Here is a 16,732-nt window from a genome sequence, read left to right on the forward strand (position 1 = left end):
AGGTGCTTTGAGATCTGGCCAGAGAGCTGGAGGAGCTCCAGATGGGTGACCTTGACAGTCTCAGTAAAGGAGAAGGTGAGGTCTTTTACAAAGACAGAAGTAGTCTTCAACCTTGGGATACAAAGTGGAAATACCGTAACGTTATTAGCTGTGTTAGGAGCACAGGAATAGGAATGCAGAAGAAGGACAGCAGGGTTATCTCAAGGTTGATGGTTTCTAGGGCGGAGGACAAAGAAGCACAGGATTCACCTGAGTATAGGGTCCAGACTACTGCAGAAGAATGTGAAACAAGGGCTGAGGATTGAGTCAGAGAGGCTAATTTGGGGTTTGGAGATATGGAGGTAGTAGAGTCATGGGTAACGATGAGTTCTAAGATGGTGAGGGAGGGGGAAGGTAGAAGCTATGGGCACTGAGGAGAGAGAGCACTTGAGAGACCCTAGTGTTGACGTCACTATATATCCAGAGGTAGAGAGGAAGACTATGAATCAGGCCAGAGACTTTTCCTGTTGGTATCCCCAGAGTTTTCCATTAATTCCAGCAGCTTCTTGGCTTGTCCTTCATAATCTGTGCTGACTACACAGCCTTACATATAGTGTTGTTCTTCAATCATTTTCAGTCATGTCTGACTCTTCATGACTCCATTCGGGGTTTTCTTGACAAAGATACTGGAGTGGTTTGCCGTTTCCTTCTTCAGATCATTTTACAGATGAGGAAACTGAGGCAAACAGGGTGAAGTGACTTGCCCAGGGTCACACAGCTAATAAGTGTCTGAGGCCAGATTTGAAGAATAAGAGTCTTCCTGACTCCAGGTCCGGTGCTCTATGCACTGCACCACCTAACTGCCCCATACATGTAGTAGCACTTAATAAATACTTCTTGGTTTGAACTAGAAAGGAAAGAGAATGACCTGAAAGAGAAGCAACACAATGGGAAGGAAACCTAACGGAAAGAACAAGAAAACAGACTGGAAATAGTCAAGGGTATTTGTGGTTAAAGCTACAATGCATTCATTTTCTTTTTTAAAAAAATAAACGTATTATTTACTTATTTTTAAAAAATGTTGAGTTCTAAATTCCCTCCCCCTCCCACTCCTCCCCCACTCATTGAGAAGGCAAAGCAATATGATAGCAATTATACATGTGAAATCAAAAACTGCATTAATTTTCCAGATTCTTTTCATTAGCTTTTCAAAGGTTACTTGCTTACTATGACTTGACTATTTTCCAAGGCTTCTCTTACACTAACTGGTTCGCTCCACATCTATTCTTTCCAGGCCACCTGGAATGCATGATACCTTTCTTTCCCCAAGTCCCAGAGTGCTTGGGGAAAGTGCTCACACTCAAGTATTTTAAGCAGAAGGTCATTACAAATGCTGAATTCTGGAGTTGAGAGCAAAGCCTTTGCCACAAATCTCCAGCTCCACAGAAAATGCCATGAAAAACTCCGTGCTAGGCTTCTCCAGGAAAGCTCCTAGACTCTGTACTGGCGACACAAAACAAAAGGAATCTGCATTTAGAAGGCAGAGAAAATTTGGGTCTGCATTACAATTGGGGGAAAAAAGGGGGGAAGAGAGAGACCCTGAACCATGCTATAGAGCCAAGGCAACCATGTGTATATCAAAGGGAAACTTTTCAGTGTTCACTTAAGAGCCAGAAAAAAGCGCAATTTTTGAACTTCAAAGAGAGTATGGAAATATGGGAGATAATGGCAGCCAAATTATTCACCTCATATGTTTATCTTTGTGAATGTTGCTATAAAGAAGTACAATTCACTGAGACAGAAAGGGACCTACTGGGAGCTCTTTTCCAGGGCAATGTTATTCCTTTGACACCCAACAGGATCCTTAGGCTGCAAGTTCTGGCATTTGGATGCTTCCAGGTACATCTTACTTAATACCAGGCCTGGGGCTCAGGACCTTGAACCCAGGGATGGGTCTGTTAGTAGCCCATATCTGTCATGTTAGCCATGAGGTTAACAGACGGGCCCAGAGCTGATTTCATTCAGATGCCTCCTGGCAAAGAGCACCACTGTCTTGGGGGCTGCAGAGCATATTGCAGGGGTTAGATGCCAATATCACATTGGGGGAGACATACCCCAAACCTTTGGTTCAGCCAGATATCATTTATAAATGGAACTATGGATTCATCATTCTTGCAGTTGTATCTTTAAATGACCTCGTCCCTAAATTACAGAAATAAAAGCTTTCTGTATCTCCAATACTTCTGTCAGTACATTTCTGTATTTGGTGCCACACTGATTGCACAAATTCACCTACAAAGAGGACAACTGTTTATTCCTATCCCACTGAAGATGAGAGCCTTAGAATGGCCCATCAAGGCATAGCCCACCCATCTTCTTTTCAGTCTTGCATAATTTCAGGCCCTTCAAAAGAAAAATGGATGCCAACAATTTTCATGGTCAAGGTTACAGTCAAGGCATTATTTTCTAGGGTTCCAATGTACTTCTTTTCCAAAACAACAAGTTTGGTTGGTCTTTGTTTAAAAAAAAAAAAGTAAATATTTTCCAGATGTTCTTCTTCTTTACATCACTGTCATGTACCACTGACATTCCACCAGCTCTCCTTTGTAACAAATACGTAAAGTTAAACAAATCTCCCCATCAGCCATATCTGCAAGCAAATGCCTCATTCTGCACCTCGCCTACTACTTCTTGCCAAGAGGTGGGAGACATACTTCACCATCAGTCTTCTGATGTGTTTGTCTGTCTGTCTGCTAGCCATCTATAACTACAACAATGCTGCCAACTGAAAAATGTGGAGCTGTGGTTCACCCACAAAGAAAATGATTAAACCCCAGTCTTTTGCATCTGGAAGAGACCTTCAATATCATTTAGTTCAGCATTTCCCAAATGTATTTGGCCAGAGAACACTCTTGGGTTTGAATCTGGGAGGAGAGTATAGAATATTCCTGGGATTAAAAGAGAGGGCGGGGTGTTTGAGGAAAATTTGGAGCTAAGAAGAGGAAATTAAGTGCAGTTTCACATTTAAAAATTCAACATGTATTCCACATGTCAATTTCTACCACTGTTAATCTACTCCCTACTGGCTCCACTAACCATCCCTGTAACTTTCCAAACCAAAATACCCCTCCCTAGCCACAATTCCCCTATAATGTTGCCTTTCCCTCTAAGAATGTAAGATCCTTAGGGTCAGTGACTGTTTTCCCATTTGGATGTGTATCTCCAGCCTTTAGTATAGTGTTTAACACTTAGTAAGTGCTTAATAAAGGCTCATTCATTTGTTCATTCTTTTATTCATTCAGTTTTGATACATACATAGTTTGATAATACATTATTTCCTATTATGAGCATCAGCATATGATCAATGGTACCAATTTTCTCACAGAACCTCCATTCCTACTCTGTGAGGTAAGGCCCAAGGGAGGTGAGATGACCAGTGGCAGGTGTAGAATTTGAATCCATGTCCTCTGATTCCAGTGCCAGACTTCTTCCCATCACTGTGCGTAGCTTCCAAATAATGTCATACATGGATTTATTAGTGCATCAAAGTTTGTTGCAAGAAAATATTTTATTAGTTCTTACAATCAGGATCAGTATGTTAATATAAGAATGCAGTGAGAATCAGTTATTGGAAGTATATAGCTTCAAGGTGTATTTAAAACTCTTACTTGCACAAAATATATTTTCCTTTTTTTTTTTAAACATTCTTGGTCAAATTTCTATAGGAGACAATTATATACACAAGTGTTTTAAATAATTTTAAAAATCCTTCATATGGGAACCACTGAGGGTATACTTTTAGAATTTTTTTTAAACACTAAGTAAATCACCCCACTGAATGAAAGTTTCCCAAATATTACCAGAACCTCAATAGTAGATACAGAGGCAGTCTGAAAGATGGGCTGTGTGACCTTGGGCACTCACTTAGATACTCATCAACATTTATAGAGGGAGGGTTTTGTTTTTTTTTAAAACAGGAGCTCCCTACATAGATGAAATCACAGGTCCAGACCAAAACCAAAACTGCTTACTTTCCAGAATATATTCCAGCAAAGCCTGGAAATTAATCCTATTCTCTCGATAGACTTCCATTATAGAGATTTGTTCCCATGGAAAAGGTTCCAACATAGACTAAATCAAAAAATTTGGAAAAGAAATTGCTGTGTCGGAAGCCCACTGTGTGGGATGCTGTGCATCCCAGCCCAGCACCTGCATGAAGGCCTTCCAGGAGGGCCTGGCCCCACTGTGCAAAAGTGCGTGGGCCAATCTGGCAGGAGATTTCTCACTCCAGGATCATCCCTACCTCTCCCCACATCATAGCAATTTCTCTTGGGACTGACTGATTCCATGTGCAAAGCTGCCAGAACTTGACTCTCTTGGTCCTCTGACCTAGGAATTCACAAAATCTCATTCTATAAGGTTACAATAACATGTATCACCAGTAGGTGTCACCTACTGGTGTCATAATACACTGCAGTTGAAAAAATCCTTCAGGTTTTATGACCCAAAGTCTCTATTCACTAGAAGAGCCAGGTTAGATGCCACTAACTTTTTCCCACTTTCTCATCTTAACATCTCCTGTCTTTTGTTTTTGTCAGGATGGGTATAAGAACTTTCAACATACATACATACCCAGCCAACTCATCTGTTATTAAAGTCTCACAGGGAAAGTTACTTGAGGGCACTGAGGTTGGGTCAGAATTAACCAGGATTCACACTCAATAATGCCAAAGTTGGTTCTGTCTGGTATGCCACACAACTGCTTCTCACTAAAATTCTACATTTCACTGTTTACTGGACCTGTGATTTCACTGATGTAGACAGAGAACTCTCTGTAAGGAAACTCCCTCTATCAATGCAGATCTGCATCTGCTCTGTCTTAGGCAAGTGCCTGGGGTGTGGAGAGGGTAAGTGACTAGCCCTGGGGCCAAGATGGTATGTGTCACAGGCAGGACTTGACTCTTAGGTTAGCCCTCTGCTCATGATGCTTTATAACAGTAAGAGCTTCCATGGAGGTAGCACTTTATGGTTATAGACTGCTTTACGCATATTGCAAAAGGGCCAATCCGTCACTAGATACATACTGGAAGAAGAAATCCCAGCTAGGTAGCACAGCAGATAGATCACAGGCCCTGAAGTCAGGAAAACCTGAATTCACACCTGGCCTCAGACATTTACTAGCTATATGATCCTGGGTAAGTCACTTAGCTCTAATGTCTCCTCCAAAAAAACCCCCCAAAATTAAAAAAAAAAAACCATAAACCCAGTTCCACCTCTGCACTACTCCCTGCCACTGGCTGCTCATTCCCCTTGGGGGCAGCTCCCTCCACATTAAGAAGCCAGGTCTGGCATCAGATCTACATTTGCCTTTCTGCAACTGTGACTCCTCCATGGCTCCTAGTTCTGCTTCTGGGGCCAAAGAAAACAAGTCTAACCCCTTGGCCAGATGATGCTTTTTATGACTCCCAAATCTTCTCTTTTCCAGACTAAACAACCCTAATTTCTTTGTCAAGTCAACAAGCATTTATTAAGCACCTAATATGGGCCCTGGCTATGTTCAGCTACGCTAAGCTCTGACCTATCCCTGGGTGTCCATTCTCTTTCTTGGCTGCCAACTCACACTACTGACTCTGACTGAGCTTGCAGGCCACTAAGACCCCCACAGCTTTTTCAGATTAGCTGCTGTCTGCCCAGGCCTCTCCTCTAGCCTGTACTTGTGTTTGAGGCTTTCAGGATCTCTGTGCACTTTGGGTTCCCTGCCATCTACACCTTTACACAGGTCACTGAGGACCTCCTAAGCTGACACCAGATCATTCCTGGAGCTGCCTTGGGGCTGGCTATTTAACTAGTATCAAAGCCATGGCACTTCTTTGAGCTGACTGGAAGTTCACCAGCCTTGCTCACGTCTGCTGTTTCCAAGGCAAGTGCCCCAAACACGGTTCACTTTCAGCCACTGCATTTGTTCATCCTCAGTTAAGACCCTGAACTTCTATCACTTAACTAATGGGATTGGCACAATTACTCTTGGTAACAACTACATCACATGATGTGCTTTTTACACTAAGCTTGGGGGAAAGGAAGGATATTTTCCCCCACCACAGCCATTCTAAATCTCCATTCAATTCAATTCAAAGTATTAGAATAGGGACAGCTAGGTGGCACAGTGGATAGAGCTCTGGCCTTGGAGTTGGGAGGATCTGAGTTGAAATCTGGCCTCAGACACTTGACACTTACTAGCTGTGTGACCCTGGGCAAGTCACTTAACCCTATTGCCTAGCCAAAAAACTAAATAAACAAACAAATAAATAAAAGGTGCAGACTTTAAAAAAAAAGTGTTTGGATTAAATTCCTTAAAATATAGCATGCTTTTGCACAAGTGGGTAAGGATCATAGGAAGGATATTAATACAGGCTCCAAAATGATATTAATAACATTTATATAGCACTTGCTATGTGACAGGCACTGCACTAAACACTTTAAATTAGAGCATTTGATCCTTACAACAACCCTGGGAGATAGCGGGTAATATTATCCCCATTTTTTAAAAAATTAATTTATTTTGATTTATCAACAATCACTTCCACATGCTTTTGAGTTGAAAAATTTTCTCCCCTTTCCTCCCCCCCACCCTCCCCAAGACGGCACACAATCTGACATAGCCTTTACATTTACATACCCATTAAACATATTTTCACATTAGTGAAGTTGTAAGGAAAAATTAAAACCAGTAGGAGGAACCATCAGAAAGAGGAAACAAAACTCAACAGAAGGTAAAAGTAAGTGATAGCGATTCGACTTCCATAGTTCTTTCTTTGGATGTGGATAGCATTTTCCATCCTGAGGCCTCTGGAGATGTCTTAGATCCTCCTAATGCTGAGAAGGGTTCAGTTTAACAATCTTAGTCATTGCATAACGTGGCTGTTATTGTGTACAAAGTCCTCTTGGTTCTGCTCACTTCACTCAGCATCAGATCATATAAGTCTTCCCAGGTTTTTCTGAAGTCAGCCTGTTCATCATTTCTTACAGCACAATAGTATTCCATTACAGTCATATACCACAACTTGCTCAGCCATTCCCCAATTGATGGGCATCCTCTCAATTTCCAATTCTTTGCCACCACAAAAAGAGCTGCTATGTATATTTTTGTACATATAGGTCCTTTTCCCATTTGTTTGATCTCTTTGGGATATAGCCCTAGAAGTGCTATTGCTGGATCAAAGGGTATGCACATTTTTGTAGCCCTTTGGGCATAGTTCCAAATTGTTCTCCAGAATGGTTGGATCATTTCACAACTCCACCAGCAATGTATTAGTGTTCCAATTTTCCCACATCTTCTCCAACATTTATCATTTTCCTGTTTTGTCATGTTGGCCAATCTGATAGGTGTGATGTGGTACCTCAGAGTTGTTTTGGTTTGCATTTTATTATCCCCATTTTAGAGTTGAGGAAACTGAGGCAAACAGAAGTGAAGTGATTTGCTCAGGGTCACACAGCTACTAAGTGTCTTAGGATGGATTTAAACTAGGGTCTTCCTGACTCCAAGCCTGACACTCTATCCATAGCACCACCTAGCTGCTCCTGATTCAATATAAATCTTGAAAAAGATTCAAGATTCCCACAATGCACAACCATAACAACCTAAGGGACCCAATGCCACAGGATAGTAGAGCTAAAGGCAGGATGCTGACAGCTGAGATACAGAGAGCCCCTTCACGACTATCAAACATTTGGTGAGCCCCCACCTCTGGAGGCTCTTTCTACCACCAAGCATAAGACTAGCCCCAAATATACAAAAACTCAACAGCCAAAAGGGTAATTTCCCTTTCAGACAGACTGGGAGATGGATTAAAGAGGGCGATAGGTGTGCTTTGGGCTTACCAACATCCCTTCGCTCCAGGCGCCACTATCCCCTTTTCCTCCCCAGTCTGGCCACAACTGCAGTTCAAGCTCAGTGACAAGTGAAGAAAGGGGAACTGTTTGTTCTCAGGGATGTCCACCAGCCCTGGGACACTCCCTTCCACCCAGGACAGTGAACTGTGAATCAGGGGGCTTGGCCCTAGAACTGCAGAAAGACCACTCCAAGGTGCTGAGCCAGTCACTACTGCTTGGTAGAAGATCTGGAGCCACTCAAAATACAATTACCGGGATGGCCTCCTTCTTCATCCCACCTCATTTCAAGAAGCATCTTAGGAAACACTTATGGTATAGTCTAACTATTTGATTTTGTTTTCCCTTATGAAAAATCTCCAGAAGCTGCTCTGCTAATACTCTCCCCTCCTAAAAGCCCACAAAGCCAGAAGGCTGTATTTCATCCTATACTGTCTAGGTTGTCTTTTCACAAAGAAAAAATATGTTATTTGTGCTCTTTCCTGGCAGATCCCAAAATTATGGAATGTTAGAAGGTTCCAAAATTACTTGGGCCTAACAATTTTTTTATCACAGACACTTTTAAATCAAGACTAGGAACTTTATAAATGCCTTTTTCTGTATGTGGAAAAAACCTGAAATACAGCAGAGTGAACTACCCAAGCCAATCAGTGGCTGAGCCAAAATAAAAGCCCAGGCCAGTCCGCTGCCAAGGCAGCGCTCTGCCCACAAGGCTCCGACAGTCAGTGGTCTCCATAAGAGAGACCTACTCTTACTACTTTTTTTCAAGAGAAGTACTGAAATCTTAAGACATGGTCACTGTCCAAACGATGGAATAAGACGGTGTAGAAGTATACTCCCCCCTCTGTGCCATACCACTCACCTGAGCACCACTGCAAATCACAGTGGCTACATAAGCCCACAATCCACCAAGAAAGAGAAGGAAAAAAAATACAGCTCTAACCACAGACTTACTTGCTAGCTATACACATTATATAAATTAACACAGCCAAGAACGAGAGACAGACTTGTTCTATTCAGCCATCACTCCATTCCCCAGGGGCTAAATTACCTGCCTGACAGATTATCCCTCTAGCTCCCTTTCTTCCCACGTCCACCTTTTGACCACATCATCACTCCCTGGCAACTACAAACTGTCCGAGAAGGGAAAAAAGAGAAAGAAACCTCCAGAAAAGTTCTGGTAAAAAGTTCTAATTGGGGATAAAGTTCAAACAAATTAGGTTTTTGGAATATCCCTGGGTTTTAATATACATCTTATATTCAATCCCATTACTACAAAAAAAAAGCTGCCAGAGGATTTTATAGTCATGGTGATTTATGTGTAATGAAAATTCATCTCTAATTTTCTCTAAGTGATTTTCACAATCTTACCTCCCAGTCCAAATAATCACAGACATCTTCAAAGTTAGTGAGCAGAGACACTGAGCAGGTTAGCCGGGGCAGCTCCTCCCTTGTCATTGGGGGGAAACGGCTATCTTTAAGGGCACTGTTGAAAAGAAAACACATTTTAAAAGAAAAACTGAACAGATCACTTCAAAAATTGCAAATGCGGCAATCATAAAAAAAAAAAGGTAAGAGATGATAAAAACTTTAAGATGCTGGAGCTGACACTAATCATCCTCAAATGTATTCTAAGGCCCCAGGAAAATATAAAGATTTTATAAGTCACTATTTCCCATACTTAATACTGCTTGCTTGCAGACCTCTCAGACAGCCAATTCTGTAGCCCCTTCAATTACCCCAAAATAAACAAATAAATAAAATGATCAATTACATTTCCTATGTAATCACTTTCTGATGGACTTCCTTAGTACTGTATGTAATAAACTGATAATGTAAGATTTCACATTAAATCATTTATTTTGGGGGGGGGGAAGACCAGTGGAAACTTGTGAGAAGATTTTTGGATCATGTACTAGAAGAAAATGTCATGTCGGGAGAAAAAGAGGTAGACTAAAGTTTGTTTTAGTTTTCCCTTAACTTTGATTGCTTTTGCTTGAAGAAAATCAATCTTGTCAAGTATAGATCATTCAGTGTGTGACTCAGAAGCTGTGAAGCTCCAGGAAATGGGCCACTGTCAGTGATTTTGGAAGGATTGCAGACACTGAGAATCCCAGACATCAGAAGGCACCTCAGAGGCTGGCCATCTGGTCCAACCCACGCCTGACCAAGAACGCAGTCCACACCATTCTCAAAATGTGATTATCCAGCCTTTGTTTGAAGACCTCAAATGAGGAGGAGCCCACTCCCTCCCCACGTAGCCCATTTCGATTTTGGCCAGCTTCAATTCTTAGGAAGTTTTTCCTTCCACAGAGAGGAAATCTGCCTCTGAGACTTCTAGGCAGCACTTCTAGTCCTGCTTTCTGGAACTAAATAGGATAAACCCAAGACCTCTTCAATATGGCAGCCTTTTAAATACTTGAAAAGAATTATTGTTTTCCCCACTAAGTCTTCTCTTTCTCCAGGATAAACATCTTAAATTCCTTTAAGCAATTCATGTATGGTTACGATATCAAGGCCTTCTGTCAACCTGGTTGTTGTCCAGTTCATCAATATCCTTTCTAAACTGTGGTACCCAAATTTCTAGGTCTGACCTGAGGCGAGGACAGTGGGGCTTGAATTTATTAAGATTTTATAAATATAATATAATGAGCTGTTTTTTCCTGATTTCCTTACTTATGACTTCTGTTCTGGACACTGTGCCTTTCTTAATAAAGGCTAAGATTATGTGAGCTTTTTAGACAGCTACATCACACTCTTGTCTCCCTCATACTGACTCCACTAACCCCACATCTTTTTTTCGATAAACTTCTAACCACATTTTCCCTATCTTGCATTGGTGAAGTGGATTTTTTTTTTAAAGGACCAGGCATAAAAGTACAAGAAAGAAAAAAACCTCTGCCCTCAAGGAGCTTATATTCTAATTGGGAGAGACAACTCCTTTAGAGAAGCCACGGCTAGAGAGGAGGATTTGGGTTTAGAAGGTTACAAGAATAGCGACTGGAACCAGTGGGCAGTTGATTGGTATGCCCTTTCCTGTAGCAATGGTAGTACTGATTTGATTCTTGTATCCAGAACATAGGGTGCCAGGCAAGCTTGGTAGATGGCTGTATGAGATATGAAAGTCCAATAGGGTCTAGGACCAATGAATAGATAAAGAAGGCTAAGTGTATTAGCTTGTTCTCACTCAGTCATCAATCAAAACGGCTGAGCCCTAGGGTGGGAGTTCCAAAGATGGATAAATTAATCTCCCCAGGGATTGGAGCCATGGGTTCTGGGGGTCCAGGTTCAGTGAAGTGGGTACTGGTCCAGGTGGGGAGAAGTTGGGCAGTAGTGACAGGTGGAATAACTACAATAATTAGCTAATAGTTAGTTACAAAGTTAATAATTAATACTTAACTTTCAAATAATTTAAATAATTTTTCACCTTATTAGATTTCAGTTCAATGTCTCAGCCTGGACAATTCTGCTGGATTCTGATTCTATCATCCAACATCTTAGCTGCAAATCTGATAAGCACGCCATCTGTGCCTTCATCTGAGTTGTGGATATAGTGCCAGATAAAGTAAGCAGGAGCAGCAGAACAATATGCACAGACACTACAACAACTAAGGGAAAGAAGGACAATAAAAAAATCAATTGAAACTGAATGCTGTGAAATTGTAATGGCCAAGCCTGTCTTCAAAGAGGAAATATGAGAAAGCACTGCCTGCCTCTCTCTCCTCCGCCTTCTTTGCATGGAACACTGCACACGACAACTGATTTTTGCTATGGGTTGGTTAGTTTTGCTGAGTGGTTATCTAGGAGGGGGAGGGAGGATGAATCTATTGGGAAATATGTGGGGCAAAACCAAAAGATATTTATTAATCATTTAAAGAAGACACACAGCACAGGATGAAAGACGGATGGGTTCTTTGGGTACTTGGCACACAGTGTGTAGAAACCACTTTCTAAACTGAAGCCAATCCAGCAATGACTGTCCTTTGCCTCCAGTCATTCCAGAAATTCAGAATGCAGCTCACTGCACTGCCTTGTAGCCGGCATTACTTTATCAAATGAAACCAAATCTATAAAGTGCTTAGCAGAGCGCTGGTGCAAAGCAGGCTTGTTCCCTTCTCTTATTCCCCTATCAGATCCACAAGAAAAAACAAGGAGACTGGCAAATGCATTGCTGAAACCTAGAGAAACCAAATCTATAGCATTCCACTGATTTACTTACTGGTCTGCCCTGTCAAAAAAGGAAAGAAGATGACTCTGGCATTCTCTGTGCTTCCCTAGCCTAGGATCTAGTATTATTGCTACGTTCTGGAATTTTGCCAGAAATTGAGACTCCACTCTCTTGGCTTTTTAAAAAAGTGGAAATCTGAGACAGAAGGCATGGTTTTTATCTGTTCGTAGTAACAATGTATCATAAGCTAGATTACAGACATTTCCAACTGGACATCCTGCAGGCAATTCAAATTCAAATTCAACAGGTCCCAAACTGAACTCATCATCTTCCCACCTCCACTCCTTTTCAGAATTGGTACCATTCTCTTCTCAATCATCAAGGTTCACAACTTTGGTGTCATCCCAACTGTCACTCGTTCCATGTAACGAATTAGTTGATAAGTCTTATAATTTCTAGATCCACATCACCTCTCACAAGACAGTAACATTTCATTGGTCTCCACTCACAAGCTGCCATCCTGATCTCACAGCTGCCAAAGTGATTTTCCTAAAGCATGAATCTGATCACATCCCACGTGGCTGCTCAACAAATTCCAATGGCTTAGGCTCAAATATTGACTCTTTCTGTATAACATTTTAATTTCTTTACGACCTGGCTTCCTTCTAGTTCAGTCCTATACTACTCTCCTCTTCAAACTCTGTGGCCCAGCCATACCAGTCTACTCACTGCTCTGCATACATAACACTCCGTATCCCATCTCTGCGCTCGTGTATTGGGTGTCTTTCATGCCTGGCCTGAGCTTCCTCCTCACCTCCACCTCTTCCTCCCACTCCCCGACAATGAGGTTAAGTGACTTGCCCAGGGTCACACAGCTAGTAAGTGTCAAGTGTCTGAGGTCGGATTTGAACCCAGGTCCTCCTGACTCCAGGGCTGGTGCTCTATCCACTGCGCCACCTAGCTGCCCCTTCACCTCTTCTTTCTTTCTTTTTTTTAAAATTTTATTAATTTATTTTGATTTATCAACAATCACTTCCATATGCTTTTGAGTTGAAAATTTTTCTCCCCTTTCCTCCCCCCCACCCTCCCCAAGACGGCACACAATCTGATATAGGCTTTACATTTACATACCCATTAAACATATTTTCACATTAGTGAAGTTGTAAGTAAAAATTAAAACCAATAGGAGGAACCATCAGAAAGAGGAAACAAAACTCAACAGAAGGTAAAAGTAAGTGATAGCGATTCGACTTCCATAGTTCTTTCTTTGGATGTGGACAGCATTTACCATCCTGAGGCCTCTGGAGATGTCTTAGATCCTCCTAATGCTGAGAAGGGCTCAGTTTAACGATCTTAGTCATCGCATAATGTGGCTGTTATTGTGTACAAAGTCCTCTTGGTTCTGCTCACTTCACTCAGCATCAGAGCATACAAGTCTTTCCAGGTTTTTCTGAAGTCAGCCTGTTCATCATTTCTTATAGAACAATAGTATTCCATTATATTCATATACCACAACTTGCTCAGCCATTCCCCAATGGATGGGCCTCCTCTCAATTTCCAATTCTTTGCCACCACAAAAAGAGCTGCTATGAATATTTTTGTACATGTGGGTCCTTTTCCCATTTGTTTGATCTCTTTGGGATATAGCCCTAGAAGTGCTATTGCTGGATCAAAGGGTATGCATACCTTTTTTGTAGCCCTTTGGGCATAGTTCCAAATTGTTCTCCAAAATGGCTGGATCATTTCACAACTCCACCAGCAATGTATTAGTGTTCCAATTTTCCCACATCTTCTCCAACATGTATCATTTTCCTGTTTTGTCATGTTGGCCAATCTGATAGGTGTGATGTGGTACCTCAGAGTTGTTTTGATTTGCATTTCTCTAATCAATAACGATTTAGAGCATTTTTTCATATGACTATAGATGGCTTTAATTTCTTCATCTGAGAACTGTCTGTTCATATCCTTTGACCATTTATCAATTGGGGAATGGCTTGTCTTAGACTGGTTGTAAAAATTCTTTCCCAATTTTATACCTTCCTTCTAATCTTAGTTGCATTGGCTTTGTTTGTGCAAAAACTTTTCAATTTAATGTAATTAAAATTATCCATCTTGCTTTTCATAATGTTCTCTATCTCCTGTTTGGTCATGAATTCTTCTGTTCTCCATAGATCTGATAGGTATCACCTCTTCTTTCAAAACAGCTCAGATACCACCTTCTACATGAAGGCCTTCCTTATTATCTCCCCAACTGCTAGTGCTCTCCCTCATACTTTTACGTATATATTTGTCGATGTACATATTGTTCCCCTCATTCATTCGAGCATAAGTCCTCAAGAAGAAGGCAGGGACTATTTCACTTTAGTAGTGATTAAGTGTACATAAAATACTTAATGGAATCTGATAATTTATGGCAGTGGAGACACAAGGATAGTTATCCCTTCCACATAGTAACTTACCCCATGGAGGTTTCAATATATCACAAATCGGAATAAGAAATTAAATGGGAATTTTGGGGAGTTTGGCAGAAGCCACAGATAACATGTGAAGACCAGCAGATGACATAGAAAAAGTCTACAAACTCAGAAATGCATAAAATATATGTATAGTTACATAATATCAACACATTATCTTACATATGAATTATGTGTTATTATATTACATATTACATGCATGTATAAATATAATATGTATCATATTATATATGAATTATCCATAATAGTTCAGACTCCTTCTCTGGTATGAAGGGAAGACTAAAAAATTTTATGCAGATTTTCCAGATCGAAGGGGTGCCATGCACCTAACCCCTGCGATGTGGAAGGGATAATTGTACTTTGTGAGTTAGTTGCAATGTGCTGGGTGGTAAATTCAGTAGATGTGAATGGATTTGCTAAACAGCTATCCTCCTTATAGTACAAATAAATCACATTATACTGGATTTTCACTATACTTTGGCAAAGATAGTAATGTCAAAAGAAAATGTTCTGACAAATATAGAAACATCAAGGCCAAACAAACAAACAAAAACCAAACCCAAACAAACTCAACTAGACAATACTTGCCCTTCTCTAGACCTGTATTACCACTCTTGTTCTATAAGATTGTTCAAAGAGAACCGATGGTGGTCTGGCCATCTCATCCACCAGTTCTTTCAATACACAAGGGTTAAGTTTGATATGGGCCTTGACTTCATTAAGGATAACTAATTGTTCTTCCTTATTTTTCCTGGATCTCAGCTTCCTGTTAGCCTTTTTTTTTTTTAAAATCTTTTCCAGTCCAAAGATCATTCTCCCTTGGCAGAGAAAAAAAGCAAAAGAGAGTTGAATAGTGGTGTTTTCATTCCCTTACCTCGTTTTAGCAGTCATCCTCCTCTTTTCTTCAAGATAGCTTTAAAAGCCCTGTCTTTGGCTGTCCTCTGAATTCCCTGCTTTAGCATTCCTGACCCTATTCAAACTGGCCCAGCTGCAGGATTGTATTCATCCTCCATTACTTACCAGTGCTTCCATTTTCTATACTTATCTTTTACAATTTGAAGCTGGTTGATGAGTTTTCTATAGATCTACATCTGTCTTTAAACAATTCCTTTTTCTCCTCACTAGAATTGTTTCTGCCTCTTCAGAACTTTATTTTTGAGAACTGCTCACTCTATCCTAAAGTAACTTCTTTTGTAGAATCTGAAGCCATGGGATTTTATAATATGCTTTTCTTTGAACTTTGAATTTTATACTTCCCAAATGTAGGATGCATGTCAAATTGTGTTTGGCTTTCCTTGTCATGAATTCTAGGATGGAGAGATCATTCTCACTCTCCTCAGGCTCCCACTGTTTTGTTTTTCTTTCTTGAGAATCAAAATCAGTTCCATAATAACAGTGCCACTTCTTATACCCTTTAAAGGATGAATTTTATAGGATCATAGAATTATAGTTAGAAGAGCCCTTAGTAGGCATCTAGTCCAATCAAGTTCCATAGATGGACAAACTGAGGCTCAAAGAAGTTTTGAGTCCTGCCAAAGGTCACACAGATTTTAACTAGAATCTGAACACAGGCTTTTGACACCAAAGCCCCTAAAGCACTATACTTCTAATTTAGTTCTGCTTTTGGAAAAGAGAGAGAACACTAGCAATTGTCTGAATAACTGAAGCGCACCCCCCCCCCCATTTATACTATATTATGCTTTCATGTCAGGCTTGTCCTTTGTTTCCTCAGATCTTCAATTCTTTCTTCCTCCAGCCTTGATGATCTGTAATCCAGTCCAATGACAATATTGCTTCTGTTACTCCTTCCATAATTATCCAAATGCTCTCCACTAGGCTTTTCCCCCTCGGGTTCCAGGATTTTCTTACTTTAATATATTTTCTTAATATGTGATGCCACTCTGTCGCCCTGTCTCCCCTCTTATATGATATTTGTTTTGAATTCTTGTGCCTTTCTCAAGCCATCTTCTAAGTCAACCTAGTGGTTCTTTCACAGGGTTCCTTAGGCCACTCTGCTTGGTGACCATCCTCTGTGCATTTCTACACAGACATCAGAGGCCATGGATTTTACTGCTGGCTTCTCTCTCACTCTCCATGTCCTGTGAATTCTTGGGTGTCCGCACAACTCCTCTTCCTAGACTGTAGTTACTCTCTAAGATGTATAGATTGGCAGAGGTTGGCAGATTTATGTAGGCAGCCTTCTCCCTCCCCCTTCCTCTCTTTT

General features: G+C 40.9%; 1 protein-coding gene across 1 annotated transcript in view; it reads right to left on the reverse strand.

The window, feature by feature from the left end:
• AMMECR1 (AMMECR nuclear protein 1) overlaps nt 1-16,732 on the reverse strand; it is a 150,933-nt gene that overhangs the window by 18,357 nt on the left and 115,844 nt on the right. The window contains 1 exon segment of the mRNA XM_078147723.1: nt 9,238-9,352. Within this exon segment, the coding sequence (XP_078003849.1) occupies nt 9,238-9,352 (115 nt within the window).

Source organism: Phascolarctos cinereus, unplaced genomic scaffold (genome assembly GCF_003287225.1).
Source record: "Phascolarctos cinereus isolate Bilbo 61053 unplaced genomic scaffold, phaCin_HiC Scaffold_8;HRSCAF=390, whole genome shotgun sequence".
Classification (NCBI taxonomy): domain Eukaryota; kingdom Metazoa; phylum Chordata; class Mammalia; order Diprotodontia; family Phascolarctidae; genus Phascolarctos; species Phascolarctos cinereus.